Source organism: Bufo bufo, chromosome 7, assembly GCF_905171765.1.
Source record: "Bufo bufo chromosome 7, aBufBuf1.1, whole genome shotgun sequence".
Classification (NCBI taxonomy): domain Eukaryota; kingdom Metazoa; phylum Chordata; class Amphibia; order Anura; family Bufonidae; genus Bufo; species Bufo bufo.
In genome coordinates, this window is record NC_053395.1 from 185,718,518 (window position 1) to 185,741,372 (window position 22,855).

At 46.7% G+C, this 22,855-nt stretch overlaps 1 protein-coding gene across 1 annotated transcript in view; it reads right to left on the bottom strand.

Annotated features, from left to right (window-relative positions):
* The window catches only part of LOC121008815 (rap guanine nucleotide exchange factor 4-like), a 70,797-nt gene extending 56,551 nt beyond the window's left edge, over positions 1–14,246 (bottom strand). Inside the window, exon 1 of the mRNA XM_040441511.1 lies at positions 14,001–14,246. Within this exon, the coding sequence (XP_040297445.1) occupies positions 14,001–14,065 (65 nt within the window). The 5' untranslated portion in view covers positions 14,066–14,246. The remainder of the gene's footprint in view (positions 1–14,000) is intronic.
* Between the last annotated feature and the right edge of the window lie 8,609 nt (positions 14,247–22,855).

Below are 22,855 nucleotides of genomic sequence, written 5' to 3' on the forward strand. Positions count from 1 at the left end.
TGCTGACAACCTTTCCTCTAAACAGACTCAGGAGGCCAGGGAGTTCATCAGCAGGAACACTGATGTGTTTTCGGACCTCCCTGGACGCACTTCTATCATCCAAAATTACATTGTCACTGAGCCTCAGACCAGAATCCGGTTAAAACCATACTGGGTACCTGAGTCGCGGCTGACAAGCCATCTCGGGAGAAGTGCAGCTGATGTTAAAGCTAGGTGTCATCGAGGAGTCAAAAAGTGAATGGGCCAGTCCGATAGTCTTAATACCAAAGTCGGACAGGACGTTATGATTCTGTAACGACTTCCGCAAACTGAATGAGGTTTCCAAGTTTGACGTATATCCCATGCCCCAAGTGGATGAGCTTATTGAGAAGTTAGGCCAAGCCCGGTATTTATCTGTTTTGGACCTCACCAAAGGATACTGGCAGGTACCCTTGACGGAGGCTGCCAAGGAGAACGGCTTTCATCACACCAGAGGGGCTGTATAAGTACAAGGTATTACCCTTTGGTCTACATGGGGCTCCCGCAACGTTTCAAAGGCTAATGGACATTGTACTCCGTCCAAATCATCGGTACGCTTGGGCGTACCTGGACGATATCGTTATCCACAGTACCGACTGGGAAACTCACCTACCTAAGGTACAGGCTGTAGTAGACTCCCTTAGGAAGGCTGGCTTAACCGCTAACCCAAAAAAGTGCCCGACAGGGTTAGAAGAGACCAAGTACCTGGGGTATGTAATTGGGCGCGGAGTTATCAAACCTCAGGTGAACAAAATTGAGGCAATTCGGAATTGGCCCCGACCTGTCACTACTCGGCATGTAAAGTCGTTCCTGGGAATGGTGGGATTGATAAAATATGAGGTTTGTCCCCCACTTTGCCACAGTGGCCGCAACATTGACAGGCCTTTTGAAGGGATGCAAGTCAGTGACGGTCCAGTGGAATGAGCAGGCGGAAAAGGCTTTCTCCACTTTGAAGTTGGCCATGTGTGGGTCCCCGGTTTTGGTGACGCCCAACTTCAAAAGGGAGTTTATAGTGCAGACCGATGCCTCCGAAGTAGATCTCAGTGTTGTATTGTCTCAGGAAGTCAACTGGGAGGAGCATCCAGTTGTCTTTCTCAGCTGGAAGCTTACCCCAGCCGAGACCAGGTATAGTATAGTGGAGAGAAAGTGCCTAGCTATCAAGTGGGCACTAGAGTCTTTCCGCTATTATTTGTTGTAGGGATCGACCGATTATCGGAAGTACCGATATTATCGGCCGATATTCAGGATTTTGTACATTATCGGTATCGGCATCTAACCTTGCTGATATACCGATAATGCGTATAAAGCGAATACTAGTATGCATCGGGTGCCGGGAGTGGGGAAGAAGCGCAGCAAGCACTTACGATACTTGCCCTCCCTGGTCTTCTTTGATGGGGCCCACGCTGCACTGTCCTGAACCCGTACAGGTGACAGTGCAGCGCGGGCCGGAGAAGACAGGGGAGCGAGACACCGGTACCGGAGATGAAGAGGAGCCGCGGCGCAGGACAGGTGAAGAGTTTTTTATTTTATTCATCTGAGGTCTGATAGGGGTTAATAAAAGGTCTGATCTGAGGTCTGATAGGGGTTAATAAAGGTCTGATCTGAGGTCTGATAGGGGTTAATAAAGTCAGTGAGGAGGGGGGGGGGGATGGTGTGAAAATTGGCATTTGGCACTAGTATATTATAAATGTAAATTATAAATTGACTACCAACTAAGGGCTTTATTAATTTATAATTTACATTTATAATATACTAGTGCCAAATGCAAATTTCCACCACATCAGTGACTACCAACTAATATATATTATGAGATATAAATTATCTGCTATCGGCCTGAAAGTTCACAGATTATCGGTATCGACTATAAAAAAAAAAACAATATCGGTCAATCCCTAATTTGTTGGGGAGAAAGACCACTCCCCTCTCAAATAGATGAGCCAGGCGAAGGGCAGAAATGCCCGGGTCACCCGGTGGTTTCTGTCTTTGCAAAATTTCAAGTTCTCGTGGAACACAGGGAAGGCCGGTTACTAGGAAACGCGGATGCCCTGTTCCGGGTACACTGTTTAATGTGTGTCCATCCCCTCAGGGTTGAACAAAGGGGGGAGGTATGTAGGAAGGAACATGGGTCCGTCGTTGATGGTCGGTATGCGTCACCGAGGTTCCTGGCCTCGGTGAGGTAAGAGCCGGTTTTTCTCAAGTGTCAGTATTGCAGATTGCAGTCTGACACTTCAGCTGTTTAGTATGGCTATAAAGATGATCCGGGACGGCTTTTACTGGGAGTAGAAAAAGTGCTGGGTGGGTGGCTACTCCCCACGTTCCAGGCCGGGTCTGTGCTGAAGGCTAAAGACTGCAAACAGTCGTACAGGCCACCTGGAAGAATGACAGTGAACTTTTCTGTGGCTGAGTATTCAGCCGAGTGTGAACTGACACCTAGGATTCCAGGTGAACACCGTTTTGTTTTGCTGTGTATGAACAAGCACCAAGACTGTTATGTTTTGCTGAGTGTGAATAAAAGACTGAAGTTTGGTTTACAACCTGGTTCCTTGCCTCTATACTGCATCCGCTAACCTGTCTACCAGAGCAAATCCCCACACTACCTAAACATTGGTTTGCCAATATGGGCACCTGGAAACTAAAGGGGTCATTTATTAAGACCGGCGTTTTAGACGCCAGTCTTAATAACCCTGCGCTGGCAACCGATTCTTAACTTAGGCTCAGGCCCTCAGGCTTAAATCTACGCCAGCTCCCTTTCTGGCGTAGATTTGAGTAATTTTTTATGCCAAAAAACAGGCATAGAAAATGATAAATGAGACCAGTCTCCTTCCCCACCCATGCCAGGCCCCCTTTTTCCGCCACTTTGGAAAAGTAGCAGATTCGACTGCAAATCCCCTTTGCGACCGAGTCTGCGACAAAATTACAACAAAAACTGGCATACTTCGCATCTGACCCCCTAAGAATTTAAAGGCACTACTACATTTAGATATTATATGTAAAACCCCATTGTGGTATCACGTGTGCATGAACTTATTGCATGTACACTTTATAATCTGTAGTTTCCCCATTGAAGTCAAGCAGGAAAACACACCTATAACACGCCCTATAGTGCTTACCATGGTAATTATTTATATTTTTTGTTGTTGAAATGTCCATGTTGCTCTCCTCTCCGTCTATAACCTGCAGTGCCTCCAGGATAGATTTACACAACAGCAGAAACAGATCACAGAAGTCCGGGGTACCATGCTGCGATACTGGCAGCTGTAATACTTATAAAAAATTCATACGAGATATCCCTTCAGATACAACACAAATCTACAGACTGCTGCACGATCCACAGTGCTTGCTTCATGCTACAGCGGCTATAGCAATGTGCACGTTTGAATTCTTCTTATATTTCACGTTTTATTCAAAAACTTCACCTCTGCCCCACAGGCAGCAATCGGTATGGGGTAAAACTTTGTAATATACTCAACGTCTTGTCCAGGAAGTGTTCTCCTACATACATAAGCATCCATGTTACAGTATAGACTTTTCCATACACCCTAATTGTCCAGGACATGTTTTCTTGCATATGCATCGCCGCAGCTCGTCTTTTGCAAGCCTCAGGGCGCCCAGGAAAGACCTGTCCCCTCTCCGGACAGGTCTGTATTAGTAACTACTTGCATTCCCCCATGTAACAATTCTGGAGCATCTATTCGTATGACTCTATGATGTGCTATTTATTTTATTATTCCTGCTAGAAATGATGAATTACCAGTTGTGTGTCCCTGCATAGTCTGCCACTGGCAGCACTAATTTGATACCATTAGACCAGGCATGCTTAACCTGCGGCCCTCCAACTGTTGCAAAACAACAACTCCCAGCATGCCCGAACAGACTACCGCATAGTCATTGTTGGAGTTGGAGTTTTACAACAGCTGGAGGGCCACAGGTTGAGCATGCCTCCATTAGACCATGCAGGGACAGCCCTCAATTGGTAATGCATAGATGGACCTTTTTTGCAGCCTGCTGACAATCCATTCACAAATTTCTTATAGGAATAATAAAGGGACAGCAGAACACAGAGCCATAAGAATAGATTATCCAGAATTGTTATTACATGGAGAATGATAGTAATTAGGAAAGAAAGACAGGTAAGGAGAGGTGACAGCTCTGAAGTTACAAGATATCCATTTTAAAGGCTATGGACATCTCCAAAGGCATTTTATTGATTTAGATGTATTTTGGGTTAGGCTACTTTCACACTAGCGGCACGGACCTCCGGCAGGCTGTTCTGTCGGGTGAACAGCCTGCCGCTAGTGACCGTGTGCACCCGGACTGCCGCTCCGTCCCCATTGACTATAATGGGGGCGGAGTTCCCGCGGAGGCACGGCAGCGCGCGGCGAGAGGCTGCCGGAATAAAACTACGACATGTCCGACATTTATTCCGGCAGCCTCTCGCCGTGCGCTGCCGTGCCTCGCCGGAACTCTGCCCCCATTATAGTCAATGGGGATGGAGCGGCAATCCGGGGGCACACGGTCACTAGCGGCAGGACGGATCCGGCAGGCTGTTCACCCGACGGAACAGCCTGCCGGAGGTCCGTGCCGCTAGTGTAAAAGTAGCCTTAAAGCGAACCTTTCACCAGGATTTCACTTAATAAACTATTACCAGTACCTTATAGATTATCCTCATTGTGTTTCAATGCATTCTTGTCCCGCTTTCCTGGGATGTATATTCATGAAAAAAACGACTTATAAAGTCCTCATCTCCAGCTCCTGCAGTCACGCTAGAAGTCAAGGGGGTAGCCCTTCCCTCACTCCGGGCTGTAACTCCCCTGCCCTAACCCCTCCTCTAAGTAGTGTAACTGACACCCGGCTCAGTCGCCGGGACCGCGCTTGTACTGGCAGCGCATGCGCCGTCGGTCTCAGTAGCAGCGCGATCCCGTCTATCGCGCGTACTGAAACGCGATCCTGTAACTGAATCGCGCATGCGCCGTCCATCCCCGATGCCTGCCTGTCTTCTGTTCTTCAGGCGTGCTGCTACTGAGACCGACGGCGCATGCGCCGCCAGTACAAGCGCGGTCCCGGCAACTGAGCCGGGTGTCAGTTACACTACTTAGAGGAGGGGTTAGGGCAGGGGAGTTACAGCCCGGAGTGAGAGAAGGGCTACCCCCTTGACTTCTAGCGTGACTGCAGGAGCTGGAGATGAGGACTTTATAAGTCGTTTTTTTCATGAATATACATCCCAGGAAAGCGGAACAAGAATGCATTGAAACACAATGAGAATAATCTATAAGGTACTGGTAATAGTTTATTAAGTGAAATCCAGGTGAAAGGTTCGCTTTAAAGAAATGTTTTGCAAGCTGCAGAATGATGTTTGATGTGGTCATATATCTGCTTAGAACATTGTTTAGGAGAGAAAAAAGGGAACCAGTCGTCTGACGGATTCTACTGTGAACAGCATTCTGCAGCTTGTCCTGTAATGTGAAACACAGAAGCTTCATGTTTTTTGCACAAAGGACCTTATGACAAATTTTTGCTTATTTAGGGCAGGTTCACATCAGCGGTATGAATTCAGTTATTGTTCAGGAATGTAAGAAGGAATTCAAAACTGAAACCTTTAGATCCATCAAAATACAAGTCTATGGGCAGAATAACGGATCCGTCTGGTTTCCGATATGCAGGACGGAAAAGAAAGTCCTGTTGACAGCAGAGCAATAGGACTTTCTTTTCTGTCCTGCATAACGGAAACCAGACAAAGCTGTAAAGGAAATATGACTTACCTGCTTCGCGATGCTGACTCCAGCTCCCTCTTCTCCCAGGCCATGATGCTCCTCTAGGCTTCCTCAATATTAACATCCGATTTGACGCAAGCGGCAGCCAGTCTCTGGCCACGGCAGAGACTGTATCCCTTGCGTCATGTCAGGACATGAGGAGCTGATCACCGCCACGGCCAGTGATTGGCTGCCGAGATCTCAAACTGGATATTGACGTTCAGGGAGCCCAGCGGAGCCTAGATGAGGAGGAGGAGCAGGGAGCTGGCTGCACGAAGCAGGTAATTTATCTTTCCTTATGTACCGTATGTATTTTGTGGTCTGCAAAAAACAGATCCTCAAAAAATACGGATGACATCCGTGTGCATTCTGTATTTTGCAGAACGGAACAGCTGGCCCTTCATAGAACAGTACTATTCATGTCCGTAACGCGGACAATAATAGGACATGTTCTATTTTTTTGAGGAACAGAAATATGGAAACGAAATGCACACGGAGTAACTTCCGTTTTTTTTTTGCAGGCCCATGGAAGTAAATGGTTCCGCAAAAAAAAAAACGGAACGGACACTGAAAGAAAATACGTTCGTGTGCATGAGCCCTTAAAGGTCCAAATCACAACCCTTTTAAGGTCTGGTCATTGAAGGGGTATTCTCATCTCAGACAATAGGGGCATATCGCGTGTATATGCCCCCATTGTCTGAGATGAGAATATCCCTTTTAAAGGGGTTAAATCATTCAATCAACAAACAAAAATTCCCCCAAATATCTATTCACCTTCCGGAAATTTGTACCAAGCCGCACATATGTTATCATTACCGGGAGGGTGTGCTTTATCCAACATACAAACCGTAAACTGTAAATTATTAATTGAAATATTCCAGCTGATACAACACAACGTGCTTGGGTGAGGGCCCCTCACGTACGTGCTTCACTGCAGGTAAATCATTCACTGCCTTGGAGAACACTTTCAGAATGAGTCATGACAGCAGTGACATCACCGCTCAACATCTACCGCCACATACACACTGGACAACACCAGAGCGATTTATTACTGCAGTTCAGAGCACCCACTGAATGGCTAAGAGTCCATTCACACGTCCGCAAAATGGGTCCGCATCTGTTCAGCAACTTTGCGGAACAGGTGTGGACCCATTCATTTTCAATGGGGCCGGAATGTGCTGTCCGCATCTGCGGATCCGCACTTCCGGATCCTCAAAAAAATTAGAACATGTCCTATTCTTGTCCGCAATTGCGTACAAGGAAAGGCATTTTTTATGAGAGTGCCGGGGATGTGCGGTCTGCAAAATGTGGAGCGCACATTGCCGGTGTCCGTGTTTTGCAGATCCGCAAAACACATACGGACATGTGAATGGACCCCAAGACTGAGCAGCCGGCATCATATCATTATCATCTCTATCCGAAATATAGGATTTAAAAAAATGCTGCATTCATCTTCCTAGCCACCACAAACATACACGAGTAAGGAAACGCTCTACATCGAAAGAAACATGTGAATTTCGGCCTCGTGCACAAGAGTGTAGCAGGTCCGTGCCCATATTGCGGCCAGCAAACAGCGGGTCCGCAATATACGGGCACCGGTCGTGTACTCACCGTATGGATGCATTCAAGTGAATGTGCAATCCGGAAGATACGGTGCGGAACGGAGGCACGGAGAGGAAGCCCACAAAAGCATCAGATGCAGTACGCGGAACCCTTTCAAGTGAATGGGTCTATGTCCGTAGAAGGCGGGTACACAATCATGTGCATGAGGCCTTAAAGTGACTCCCCAAAATCCTGCCAGTTTAAGTCCCAATATTCTACAGATACACTTCTTTATTGCGTTCAGTCGCCATAGACATAGAGTTCCTTGATTTTTTTGCTCGGCAGAGAAATTCAAAAAGTCAGGCCTGGATTATTCAGGTATATAAGAGATGGCACTAGGCACATCGCAATAAATACCCAATTTAGAAGGAAAAAAACACTCAAAACATGCTTGAAATTTGGCGACAGCTTCCGTTCACTTCCACTGTCCTGTCTAGTCCTCTAAAGGGTACAAGGAGACATTATATTGTATGAGGCTTGTACACTATAATGTATGGGGGCAACATGGAGACAGTATAGTAATGCCTCCTTGTGGCCCCACACCATGTAATGCGGGCCGGGGAGTGAGCGGTGAACAGGGCTTTCACTCACCAGCATCTACAGCACAGTATATACAGGGCGCAGGGTCAGAGTATACACTTATATGGGGTACAGCACAGAGTATACAGAGTGCAGGGTCAGTGTTTACAGGTATTCTGGGTGCAGGGTCAGTGTATACAGGTATTCTGGGTGCAGGGTCAGTGTATACAGGTATTCTTGGTACAGCACTGTGTATACTTGGTGCAGGTGCAGGGTCAGGGGATACAGGTATTTGGGGTACAGCACTGTGTATACTGGGTGCAGGGTCAGTGTATACAGGCATGTGGGGTACAGCACAGTGTATATGGGGTGCAGGGTCAGTATATACAGTTATATGGGGTACAGCACTGTGTATACTGGGTGCAGGGTCAGTGTATACAGGTATTCGGGGTACAGCACTGTGTATATGGGGTGCAGAGTCAGTGTATACAGTTACAGTGCTGCCCATAAAATTTGCCAGGGGTATGAATAATTAACTTAGGCCTAGTTCACACGAATGTATGGCTTTTATAGTTTTTTGCGGTCCGTTTTTCACGGATCCGTTGTGTTTCCGTTACGTTTTTCCATATGCCATGTACAGTATACAGTAATTACATAGAAAAAATTGGGCTGGGCTTAACATTTTCAATAGATGGTTCAGCAAAAAAACGGAACGGATACGAAAGACATACGGATGCATTTCCGTATGTGTTCCTTTTTTTTGCGGACCCATTGACTTGAATGGAGCCACGGAACGTGATTTGCGGGCAAATATAACCATCTTTCAACGGAACGGAAAGCTTACGGAACACATTACGTTTTCAATGCGGAACCATTGAAATGAATGGTTCCGTATACGGAACACAAAAAAACGGCCCGTACACTCGCAAAAAAAACGATCATGTGACCTAGGCCTTAAAGTTACTTTTATTCAACCAGCAAGTAATTTTTTGACGGGAAATAACATAGGTGTCTCCCAAAAGATAATAAGACGATGTACAAGAGGCATTATTGTGGGGGGGGAAAAAAAACATTTCTCAGCTTTTATTTACATTTAAAGAGGACCTTTCACCGATTCTTACCCTATGAACTAACTATACAGATAGGTAGAGCGGCGCCCGGGGATCTCACTGCACTTACTATTATCCCCGGGCGCCGCTCCGTTCTCCTGCTATGCCCTCCGGTATCTCCGTTCCCTAAGTTATGGTAGGCGGAGTCTGCCCTAGCGCTGGCCAATCGCACTGCAGAGCTCACAGCCTGGGAGAAAATAACCTCCCAGGCTGTGAGCTCTGCGCTGCGATTGGCCAGCGCTAGGGCAGACTCCGCCTACCATAACTTAGGGACTGGTATCTCCGCCTACTATAACTTAGTGAGCGGAGATACCGGAGGGCATAGCGGGAGAACGGAGCGGCGCCCGGGGATAATAGTAAGTGCAGTGAGATCCCCGGGCGCCGCTCTACATATCTGTATAGTTAGTTCATAGGGTAAGAATCGGTGAAAGGTCCTCGTTAAGCAAAAAATACAAGATGTTGTTCCGCACTGTGGAAAATCTCAGAGGACGTGGTCGGAAGCCAAAAGTGACACCTGTGCTGGCCAGGAGGATAGTTAGAGAGGTGAAAAAGAATCCAAGGATCACCACCAAGGCCATCCTGGTGAATCTGGGCTCTGCTGGTGGCAATGTCAAGGCAGACAATCCAACGGACACTGCAGACAGTTGGGTTCCACTTCTCCAGATAAGGCACACAAAAGCTCTCTTGGCCTTTGCAAAAGCTCATCTGGACAAAGAAGAAGACTTCTGGTCTTCTGTGTTATGGTCAGATGAAACAAAAATTTAATTGTTTGGTCACAATGATGTTTCCTTCATTTGACGTAAAAAAGGAGAAGCCTTCAACCCAAAGAACACCATCCACATTGTCAAACATGGTGGTGGGAACCTAATGCTTTGGGAGTGTTTTTCAGCCAATGGACCAGGGAACCTAATCACACTAAACGGCACCATGAAAAAAGAGCAATACATGAGGATTCTCAACTACAACATCAGGCAGTCTGCAGAGAAACTTGGCCTTGGGCACCAGTGGACATTTCAGCATGACAATGACCCAAAACACACAGCAAAAGTGGTGAAGAAATGGTTAGCAGACAGGAACATTAACGTTTTGGAGTGGCCCAGCCAGAGTCCACACTTCAATCCAATTGAGAATCTGTGGAGGGAGCTAAAGATCAGGGTGATGGCAAGAAGACCCTCCAACCTCAAAGATTTGGAGCTCATTGCTAAAGATGAATGGGCAAAAATACCTGTGGAGACCTGCAAAAAGCTGGTCCGCAATTATAGGAAGCGTTTGATTGCTGTAATAGCCAATAAAGGCTTTTCTACTGATTATTGAGAAGGGTATGAATAATTTTGGACTGGACACTTTTTGCTCAAATGTAAATAAAAGCTGAGAAATGTTATTTTTCCCACAATAATGCCTCCTGTACATCGTCTTATTATCTTTTGGGAGACACCTATGTCATTTCCCATCAAAAAATTACTTGCTGGTTGAATAAAAGTAAGGGCTCTTTCACACTTGCGTTCTTGTCTTCCGGCATAGAGTTCCGTCGTCGGGGCTCTATGCCGGAAGAATCCTGATCAGTTTTATCCTAATGCATTCTGAATGGAGAGAAATCCGTTCAGGATGCATCAGGATGTCTTCAGTTCCGGACCGGAACGTTTTTTGGCCGGAGAAAATACCGCAGCATGCTGCGCTTTTTGCTCCGGCCAAAAATCCTGAACACTTGCCGCAAGGCCGGATCCGGACTTAATGCCCATTGAAAGGCCTTAAGCTAAACGTCGTTTCGGCGCGTTGCCGGATCCGACGTTTAGCTTTTTCTGAATGGTTACCATGGCTTCCAGGACGCTAAAGTCCAGTTTGCCATGGTAAAGTGTAGTGGGGAGCAGGGGGAGCAGTATACTTACCGTCCATGCGGCTCCCAGGGCGCTTCGGAGTGATGTCAGGGCGCCCCACGCTCATGGATGACGTGTCGCATGGATCACGTCATCCATGCGCATGGGGCGCTCTGACATCATTCTGGAGCGCCCCGGGAGCCGCACGGACTGTAAGTATACTGCTCCCCACTACTACTACGGCAACCAGGACTTAAATAGCGTCCTGGGTGCCATAGCAACACTGAACGCATTTTGAAGACGGATCCGTCTTCAAATGCTTTCAGTTCACTTGCGTTTTTCCGGATCCGGCGTGTAATTCCGGCAAATGGAGTACATCCTGGATCCGGACAACGCAAGTGTGAAAGAGCCCTAACTTTAATTCAAACTTTGCCAGGGGTATAAATAATTATGGGCAGCACTGTATATGGGGTACAGCACAGTGTATACTGGGTGCAGGGTCAGTGTATACAGTTATATGGGGGTACAGCCTGTGCCTCATATAACTACACACTGACCCTGTAACCGCCAGCTTTCCCTGATACACATGTAACTAATGGATCAAACATGTCTGACCACAGGATTACAGAACAGGACCACTCTAGAGTCTAGACTGTATGTAAAGGGAACCTCTCACCACTCCGGACATGTCCTTTTTGGTAAATAGTTATATTCTGCATGGAATTGCAATCCTGGAACATTTATCCTTATGCCATTCTTCTTCAATTCTTGCTAGACGTTTATGGATAAAGTTACCAGTTGGGGGGTGTTCCTGCACAGTCTGTCAGTGTCCAATCAATCCAGCAGGTGGTAGACTGTGTAGGAACACCCCCACCCCACCCAAGTGGTACCTCTCACCTCGCCCTTTATCCATAACTTTCTAGCAGGAATAAGAGAAGAACAGCACAAGTTACGACAGCTCCGCATTAATGGTGCTTATTTTATTGTCGGAGACTTGTTCTTTAATAAAATCATAGCACAAGTTACAACAGAATCTGGTAACACATCAGATAATGGATTCACCATACCAGTGCAAGGAGTACATCAGCTGTGTATCTCAAGAGGTTCTGAATCAGCTGAGGAATGTGGGATCTGCATATCGTATACAAAGCATTTCTCTTTAATAGCTGCAGTCACACCTCTCCCTAATTCACCACATCTCACTAATGTACATCGAGGGCATTGATTTCTCCGACCATCCACAGTGCAGAGACCTTGATCCCCAGGAAATAACAATGGACAAGGGCAGGCTCCCCGCCAGGAGGAGACGGATCAGCACCGCTGCTGTCCATCACCTCAGGACCCGTCTGATGTTCACACATCACCATGCAGCACAACAAACAGCCCTTCATTAGCAGGCATGGGGGCACGCAGCACGGCACTCACGTCATGCATGCAGCACGGCAACCACGTCATGCATGCAGCACGGCAACCACGTCATGCATGCAGCACGGCAACCACGTCATGCATGCAGCACGGCAACCACGTCATGCATGCAGCACGGCAACCACGTCATGCATGCAGCACGGCAACCACGTCATGCATGCAGCACGGCAACCACGTCATGCATGCAGCACGGCAACCACGTCATGCATGCAGCACGGCAACCACGTCATGCATGCAGCACGGCAACCACGTCATGCATGCAGCACGGCAACCACGTCATGCATGCAGCACGGCAACCACGTCATGCATGCAGCACGGCAACCACGTCATGCATGCAGCACGGCACTCACGTCATGCATGCAGCACGGCACTCACGTCATGCATGCAGCACGGCACTCACGTCATGCATGCAGCACGGCACTCACGTCATGCATGCAGCACGGCACTCACGTCATGCATGCAGCACGGCACTCACGTCATGCATGCAGCACGGCACTCACGTCATGCATGCAGCACGGCACTCACGTCATGCATGCAGCACGGCACTCACGTCATGCATGCAGCACGGCACTCACGTCATGCATGCAGCACGGCACTCACGTCATGCATGCAGCACGGCACTCACGTCATGCATGCAGCACGGCACTCACGTCATGCATGCAGCACGGCACTCACGTCATGCATGCAGCACGGCACTCACGTCATGCATGCAGCACGGCACTCACGTCATGCATGCAGCACGGCACTCACGTCATGCATGCAGCACGGCACTCACGTCATGCATGCAGCACGGCACTCATCACAGGAACAGCTGTACATGACACACATCTCACATATGTGGCACTCTAGTGACAACTATGGCAGCAGCTCACCATTGTCATCCTATGTGCAGAAGTCACATCATAGGTGCAGCACATAACGGTATCAACATACAAGCAGCACGTTAGTGTTACCTTCTATATGACATAAAAGTCAGCAGCACCTTAGTTTTACCATATGTAGCATAGTAGTCACATCATACATGCAGCATGGTAGTATAATATATGTAGGCCAGCAGCCACATCACACGTGTATACAGGTATTCAGGGTACAGCAGTGTATAGTTATACGGTGTACAGCACTGTGTATACTGGGTGCAGGGTCAGTGTATACAGGTATACGGTGTACAGCACTGTGTATACTGGGTGCAGGGTCAGTGTATACGGTGTACAGCACTGTGTATACTGGGTGCAGGGTCAGTGTATACAGGTATACGGTGTACAGCACTGTGTATACTGGGTGCAGGGTCAGTGTATACGGTGTACAGCACTGTGTATACTGGGTGCAGGGTCAGTGTATACAGGTATACGGTGTACAGCACTGTGTATACTGGTGAAGCCCAGCACAGTCACTCACATCATACATGTAAGCCCGGCACAGTCACATCATACATGTAAGCCCGGCACAGTCACATCATACAGGTAAGCCCGGCACAGTCACATCATACATGTAAGCCCGGCACAGTCACATCATACATGTAAGCCCGGCACAGTCACATCATACATGTAAGCCCGGCACAGTCACATCATACATGTAAGCCCGGCACAGTCACATCATACATGTAAGCCCGGCACAGTCACATCATACATGTAAGCCCGGCACAGTCACATCATACATCTAGCCCAGCAGTCACATCATACATGTAGCCCAGCAGTCACATCATACATGTAGCCCAGCAGTCACATCATACATGTAGCCCGGCTGCACCCATGTGTAGAAGGTACCTTTTATCTAGACAGGCAATCCACTCTGCAGAGGAGGAGGAATGAGAAGCGTGAACAGCGACCATGACGGGAGCTCTGCCAGCCCGGGGCTCGTGCACCGTCCGCACCGCTACAAGCTCCTGCACCGAGGGCTCCGCGCACCGCCGCTCAATGGGCTTTTCTTTTTTTTTTTTTTGTTCTGATTTTTATGCAACCAAAAAACGAGCAAATTCCCGCCTTGTGTCTGAATATGTCACATAGTAGTGTGAGCGGACTGCGGCGGCGGAGGCGGGCACACTGCGGACCCGAGCGGCTGCTGCTGCTGCCTCAACTCTGAGGAGAAGCGGGCGGGGGATGGGCCGAGGGGCCGCGAGCGCCGGCTACAGGACCTCACACGGTCCAATCTTTCCCCATAAGAAGATGGAAGTTGCTTTGCTTTTTCCTCAGCTGTCTGCCACTTGCTTGCAGCCGACTAGCCTTTATAACCGTGTACACAACCATACATGTACTGTACACACATATGTATGCTTCATACTCGTCATATACACAAACATAACTGAGCCACAAAAAATATGTGTGTGTGTGTATATATATACACACACATACACACTGAACTATACTGTACACATGCTATACAAACATGAATACACACACAATGCAAAAAAGACTTGCTCATCCAATGCATGTATATATACACAAGAGTGGTTTACTGTACACACACTGTACAGAAATAAAAAGAAAGAATGGCAGTTACACTTTAAATGTCCATGATTGGCGTTATCCCTGATCGTGGACAATGCCTCAGAGTATCTGTTGTGTAAAACAGCAGGCACCCAGCAGCTATGGCACCCACTCAGCTCAGAAGATCAGCTGTTTTTAGAAGCTTTGGCTCCAGAACCAGGCACAGGAACTACAGATCTCTGTCCGCTGTGCGTTGTGGCAGTGCTGCTTCTATTCAAGTGGTAGAGCTGTGTAGTTCCAGGGTCTCAACCTCTGAAAACAGCTGATCAGAAGCTGGACCCTGCTGATCTGATATTGCTTACCTATCCCGAGGCTAGCACATCAATAGGTAAGTCCCAGAAAACCCTTTAACTGTACCTTTCATTACAAAAGGATCCAGCAAAAATAATAATATACATTTTAGAAATTGTGCATTTTATGTTTTTCCTATGGTAGTCAAAGTATAGACCAGTAGTTGCATATTTATGGGGTATACATTCAGTGGAACTTAGTGGCAGTGAAGTGACTTCCTATGATAATCACTGTGCGTTAGGCCTCATGCGCACGAAACGTTGTATGCCCGTGGCCGGATTGCGGCCCGCATACGGCAGGTCCGCAATACACGGGCACTGGCCCGTGTGCACTCTGCATAACGGATGCGGACCCATTCACTTGAATAGGTCCGCAATCACAGAGATGCGGAACGGAAGCACTACGGAGTGCTTCCATGGTGTTTCTGTCCGTGCCTCCGCACCGCAAAAAAATAGAACTTGTTCTATTTTTTTGCGGTGCGGACGGATCACGGACCAATTCAAGTTGAATCGGTCTCGATCCGTCCCAGCCGCCGTACCGATGTTGCCCGTGCGGTCACCAATGCACGGAACGGATGCACAAGGTTTGTGTGCAAGAGGCCTTAATGGGTCTTCAGTAGAGCCATAAGCAGGACCATGGACAGCGAACACTGTTGTGACGTGGCATTGTATGGGAAGTTAACTGTTATCAAGGGAAAAATCCACCTCAAACTGAGCATATTGATATGATGTCACATAACATGAAAATGTAGGGGGTTTACACGCTTAATCTGTGTTAATTCTATGAATGGCAGATAGTACGGCCCCATAGTAAAATTTTGTATAGACCCTGCAAGTCAAGATTTCTGAAAAGTGAGCTTTTTTTAAGATAAAAATAGTCATTTCAAAAAAGTGAAAAGGGGGCTTTATAAATATGGCGCTCATTCTAAACATCATATTTATAAATGCATTATATTTACAACAACTGGTATAAACACATTCATAAATATCCCCATGCAGCTCTAAATCCAACAGGAGGTTATAACACTGGCTACCTACAGCCACCACTAGGGGGAGTTCAGCGCATAGGGATTTATATAATTACCATTGAAGTCAATGGAAGCTGTCAAAATCTCATATCATTTAGCTCCCTCTAGTGGTGGCTGCGTAAAATGTAGTGGATTTGTTTCCAGAAGCAGAAGACAACATTTGCTGCTGCCCCACCTTGCAATGGCGTTGGTGGCCTCCATAATAGGTGTGCCCCTGGTGAATGGTCTGCAGCACTGTATAGAGAATCCCCAACTCCTATAGACCTTGTTTTCCATGGTGCAGTACACTAAGAATTCATTAGCTTATATACATTAAATTGACTGCGGCTTTAAATAGCTTGGAAAATTCCGGACAACGATGTCATAGTTTTAGATTAGAAAAATCTGATAGGATAACGGACCTGATTTGAGTTAATTAGAGGTCTCTCTGTGGCAGGGAGGGACTCGGAACCTAAAGTGGCCCTGGAAAGAACCCCATGTGGCCCCATGTTGTAGGCGAGTCCAAATTGTCAGAAGGCAGGAAAACACAACCACATGTAGGCAGAGAGAACAGAAGTAGGCAAGGCCTGCAATAACACAGTGCAGCACAAAATACCGTCCCAACAGAACCAAATACCACAATGCAGCCCAAAATACTGTCCTATCACCATACTGAGGACGGTGAATTCAGGAGGGCACCTGCAGCTGCTGGCCAGGTGCACAAGTACCTGACGCTCCTAGTATTAATTAATGCTGAGAGCATCAGATCGTTAGGTTTCTGAGCAGCGGTCGTGAAGAGGGCTCCCTCTGAGAGTCAGCCCACCAGGAAATCTCCCTGTAGGGTATATGGCCAGTCCGCACCTGACCTGTGCCAATATTTTAAGGTCTACCTTCAAGGCTTGCCTCTTTACTTGACATCATGGGAAATTGGGAAAATCAAAAACAATCAGCCAAGACATCAGAAAAAAGAATTGTCAATCTTCACAATTCTGGCATATCTTTGGGAACAATATCCAAAGGAACCACCTTCAACTGTTCAAATATGACCTGAAAGGCCGTTCAGCAAAGAAGAAGCCACTGCCCCAAAGCTGCCATAGAAAAAAAGGCAGTTTATAGTTTGTAACTGCACAAAGATCTTACTCTTTGGAAGCCTGTCTTCTGGTTTGATGGAAAAAAAAAAATGTTTGGCCATAATGACCATCGTTATGTATGAAGGAAAAACGAAGGAGGCTTGCAAGCCAAAGAAAGCTATCCCAACGGTGAACCACGGGTGTGGCAGCATGGGGGTGCTTTGCTGCAGGAGGACTGGTGCACTTCTCATAGTAATAGAAGGTATTATGAGGAAGGAATCATGTGGAGATATTGAGGAAACATCTCAAACCATCAGCCATGAAGTTAAAGCCTAGAAACAAATAGGTCTTACAAATGTACAATGACCCCCCAAGGATGCTTCCAAAGTTGTGCCAAAATGGTTTAAAGGCTATGTACACCTATGGGCCATTTTTTTTTTTCTGATTGTATTTTACTCGTCTGGGGCTAAAAAAATAATAATTTTCAATTGGTCTTTATTACAAATATTGAGCGATTCTGTCGCAAAGTGTTTTTCTAGCTGTGTGCATCCTACTTTCACTTTGTGCCATCTAAAAACCCTTATATCTAAACTACGAAGAAGTCATAAACACTAGTTAGGCCACATACTAATCAGTAAGATAAGGATTGAGCTATAATGAGTGTTTATAATGTCAGAGAGCAGAGATAAGGAGCCTGTCAGCTCCCTGACTGATGGAAAAGATACAAAATCCAGGTCCCTCTATTAGAGCAGGGATGGCCAACCTGAGGCTCTCCAGATGTTGCAAAACTACAACTCCCAGCATGCCCAGACTGCCAACAGCTATCAGCCTACAGCAGGGCATGGTGGGAATTGTAGTTTTACAACAGCTGGAGAGCCTCAGGTTGGCCACCCCTGTATTAGAGCATCTCAGCACTGTACAGAAAAAAGGATTCCATATTTTTAATAAAGACCAATTGAATAAATGTTTTTTAGCTCATAATGAGTACAATGCACTAATTTTAAAAAATTGCATCCGAAGGTGTATATAGCCTTTAACCCCTTAAAGAGGACCTTTCACTAGTGTACAAACTAAAAACTAACTATATCTGTGGGCAGAGCGGCACCCAGGGGTCCCCCTGCACTTACTAGTATGTCTGGGCGCCGCTCCGTTCACCCGGTATAGGCTCCGGTGTCTGCAGCTCCGTCTGTTGTACTGGACTGATTTTTTTGTATAAGTGCAGGGGGACCCCTGGGTGCCGCTCTGCCCACAGATATAGTTAGTTTTTAGTTTGTACACTAGTGAAAGGTCCTCTTTAAGGACCCGCACCGTACATGTACGGCGCTGATGGACGTGACATAAGGACCAGCGCCATACAAATACGGCAGGCTGAACAGGCAGGTGCAGATCAGCAGCAGGAGTCCAGCAGTCACTGATAGCCGGACCCCAGCTATATGCGCCGGCATCGGTGAAAACACAGATTCCGGCGCATTAACCCTTGCACTGCTGCGATCAGCGCTGACCGCGGCACATGCGGTATCCTGCCGGGTCCAGGGTGGCCATCCCCGCGCTGCTGTGATGGGGACCCAGTGACAGGGAAGGCAGCCCGATGCCTTCCTTAGGCATCGTGGCTGCCTTCCATGACAGCCTGTGAGATCCAGCCCCCTGGATCTCACAGGCAGGAAGCTGTAAGTGTATTACAGTGTGTAATACACTTACAGCCAATGCATTACAATACAGAAGTATTGGAATGCATTGTAAAGGGGATCAGTCCCAGAGTGAGACAAAAATAAAAAGTAAAAAAAACATTGTTTTCCATAATAAAATAAAGTTTCAAGTAAAAAAAAAAAAAAACTTCCAGACCCCAAAATCAAACACATAAAATTGTAAAAAAAAAATAGAAAAACTCACCTTTAACTCACCTTAGTCCACTTGATCGCGATGCCCGGCATCTCCTTCTGTCTCCTTTACTGAACAGGACCTGTGGTGAGCATTCATTACAGGTCAAGGACCTGTGGTGACGTCACTCCGGTCATCACATGATCTTTTACCATGGTGATGGATCATGTGATGACCGGAGTGACGTCACCACAGGTCCTTGACCTGTAATGAATGCTCACCACAGGTCCTGTTCAGTAAAGAAGGAGACAGAAGGAGATGCCGGGCATCGCGATCAAGTGGACTAAGGTGAGTTAAAAAAAAAATTTTAACCCCTCCAGCGCTATTTTACTATGCATTCTGTATTCAGAATGCTATTATTTTCCTTTATAACCATGTTATGAGGGGAAATAATACAATCTACAGAACACCTAACCCAAGCCCGAACTTCTGTGAAGAAGTTTGGGTTTGGGTACCAAACATGCGTGATTTTTCTCACGCGAGTGCAAAACGCATTACAATGTTTTGCACTCGCGTGGAAAAATCGTGCATGTTCCCGCAACGCACCCGCACCTTTTCCCGCAACGCCCGTGTGAAAGAGGCCTAGACTTTTTTTTGACTGAGTTAGGGCTCATGCACACGACCATATGGCTTTTTCAGTGTTTTGCGGTCCATTTTTTACGGATCCGTTGTTCCGTTTTTTGTTTCCGTTGTGTTTCCATTTCCTTAACGCACATTTTCCCACAACGCCCGTGTGAAAGAGGCCTTAGTGTTTTGCAGATCCGCAAAACACGGACACCTGCAAGGTGCGATCCGCAATTTGCGGACCGCACATCACAGACACTATAATAGAAAATGCCTTTTCTGGTCCGCAATTGCCACTTACTGAAATGAGAAAACTGTTTTAGCCCCTTAAGGGCTCAGCCCTATTTCACCTTAAGGACTTGGCCATTTTTTGCAAATCTGACCAGTGTCACTTTAAGTGGTGATAACTTTAAAACGCTTTGACTTATCCAGGCCATTCTGAGATATTTTTTTTGTCACATATTGTACTTCATGACACTGGTAAAATGAAGTAAAAAAATTTCATTTTTATTTGTAAAAAAATACCAAATTTACCAAAAAAAATTAAAAAATTGCAAATTTCCAAGTTTCAATTTCTCTACTTTTATAATACATAGTAATACCTCCAAAAATAGTTATTACTTTACATTCCCCATATGTCTACTTCATGTTTGGATCAATTTGGGAATGATATTTTATTTTTGGGGAATGTTACAAGGCTTAGAAGTTTAGAAGAAAATCTTGAAATTTTTCAGAGATTTTCAAAAACCCACTTTTTAGGGACCAGTTCAGGGCTGAAGTCACTTTGTGAGGCTTACATAATAGAAACCACCCAAAAATGACCCCATTCTATAAACTACACCCCTCAAGGTATTCAAAACTGATTTTACAAACTTTGTTAACCCTTTAGGTGTTGCACAAGAGTTATTGGCAAATGGAGATGGAATTTGAGAATTTCAATTTTTGGGCAAATTTTCCATTTTAATCCATTTTTTCCAGTAACAAAGCAAGGGTTAACAGCCAAACAAAATGCTATATTTATTGCCCCGATTCTGTAGTTTGCAGAAACACCCCATATGTGGCCGTAAAATACTGTACGGGCACACAGTAGGGCGTAGAGGGAAAGGTGCGCCGTGTGGTTTTTGGAAGGCAGATTTTGCTGGACTGTTTTTTTTTACACCATGTCCCATTTGAAGCCCCCCTGATGCACCCCTAGAGTAGAAACTCCATAAAAGTGACCCCATCTAAGAAACTACACCCCTCAAGGTATTCAAAACTGATTTCACAAACTTTGTTAACCCTTTAGGTGTTGCACAAGATTTAATGGAAAATAGAGATACAATTTCAAAATTTCACTTTTTTGGCAGATTTTCCATGTTAATATTTTTTTTCCAGTTACAAAGCAAGGGTTAACAGCCAAACAAAACTCATTATTTATGGCCCTGATTCTGTAGTTTACAGAAACACCCCATATGTGGTCGTAAACTGCTGTACGGGCACACGGCAGGGCGCAGAAGGAAAGGAATGCTATACGGTTTTTGGAAGGCAGATTTTGCTAGACTGTTTTTTTGGACACCATGTCCCATTTGAAGCCCCCCTGATGCACCCCTAGAGTAGAAACTCCAAAAAAGTGACCCCATTTTAGAAACTACGGGATAGGGTGGAAGTTTTGTTGGTTCTAGTTTAGGGTACATATGATTTTTGGTTGCTCTATATTACACTTTTTGTGAGGCAAGGGAACAAGAAATAGCTTTTTTGGTGTCCATGGTGCTGAACAGATCTGTGCTAAAGGCATAGCTCTGTTCAGACAAAGTGTAAGTAAAATACAGTACGGACCGCGGTATGGAAAGGGTTAAACGGCTGACATCACATCACAGATGTCAGTCGTTTATACCAGAGTGTCAGCAATGTGCTGACACTCTGGTATACCCACTGGCCACCAACGATTATTCAAGAGGAGGCGGGTGGGGGATCGCCTCCCGCACCGCCCGCACCGCCTGCAACACCCCCCCTGCACCACCCGCCGCCATAAAAGCATTCAGCATTTTAAAGTTTGATCAGAATCGGCAGAAAGCGCAGCAAACCGCAGGTCTGAATTTACCTGCTTTTTGCTGCGATCGCCGATACGGGGGGTCATAATATGACACACACACCCCCCCCCCCCCCGGCGTTGTGACAGGATGCCGGCTGAATGATTTCAGCCGGCATCCTGTTCGGATTAACACCCGTCATTTTATGACATACCGGTACGTCATGGGTCCTTAAGGACTCGGGAAACATGCCGTACCGGTACGTCATGCGTCCCTAAGGGGTTAATGAACGTGGCTAGTGTATGTAACCTTATGACTTCAACTTGCATATACACAAACACATGGTGTCACGGCTTGGTGGTGGCTTGCCGTGACACTTTCGCCACGCATGTTGGTTGGTTCTTCCTTCCCTTTCTGGTATGCACGTTGTTAAGGTGTGTGCAAGGTGAAGCTCGGTGTGGCCTCTTGGCTCTTATTGTTCTGAGTTGTGAGCCTGAGGTCAAATTGTCTTCAGTGTCTTGAGGTCAGTGTCTGGTGCTTTTCCATCTGCCCAGTCCTTGAGGGCCACCTTATGGGACATCGATGTCAACTGATGTCACCCCTTTGTGTCTGTTTCTGTTACCCTACCTCACTTGTTGCATGTTTGGTGTGGGTTTATGTTTGGGGTTGTTGTTATGTCTGGTTTGGTGTTTCATGTCTGGCCTGTTTGGTGTTTCAGATCAGCATGGATGCCAGACATATCCTTTGTATGTCCTATACCTCCTGAAGGGGGTCCCTGGAGTTCCCCAAGGGGGAACTACAAGCAGCTCTGCCTGGTGCCACCATGGTTCTTGCCTCATGATGGTCTAGTTTGTTTCTACTGGATTCTGTTTGGTGTTTGTGCTAGGTCCTGTCTGGTGTGTGTGTTTGGGCCTATGTGCATTTCCAGGATCCAGTGGTAGCGGCGTGGACAGCTCGAGTTCCTGTTGCAGCTGTATCAGGTAGGTGTACATGTTAGTCCTGTTGGCAGTGGTGTTTTCTGCCTCTGGACACTTACCTGTCGTGTCGTCCACTGCTGGCTGCTTTCTTCCCCTTTGTTGCTAGGCCTGTTGGAGACTCCGGCTCCTCCGGGTCTTGGAGAAATTTGTTGTCTCCACCTTCTGATGCCATATTGCAAAGACTGTTAGGGTCAGTAGGGCCCAGGTTCGAGAGTATGAGCCCCCCCTACCATCGAGGGCAGCTCATATAGTCAGGAGGTCAGGGATAGGATTTAGGGATGCTTAGTTGGTTTCCAGCTCCCTTTTCCCTGTTTCCAGGCCTAGCTGCTTCCCTATAATC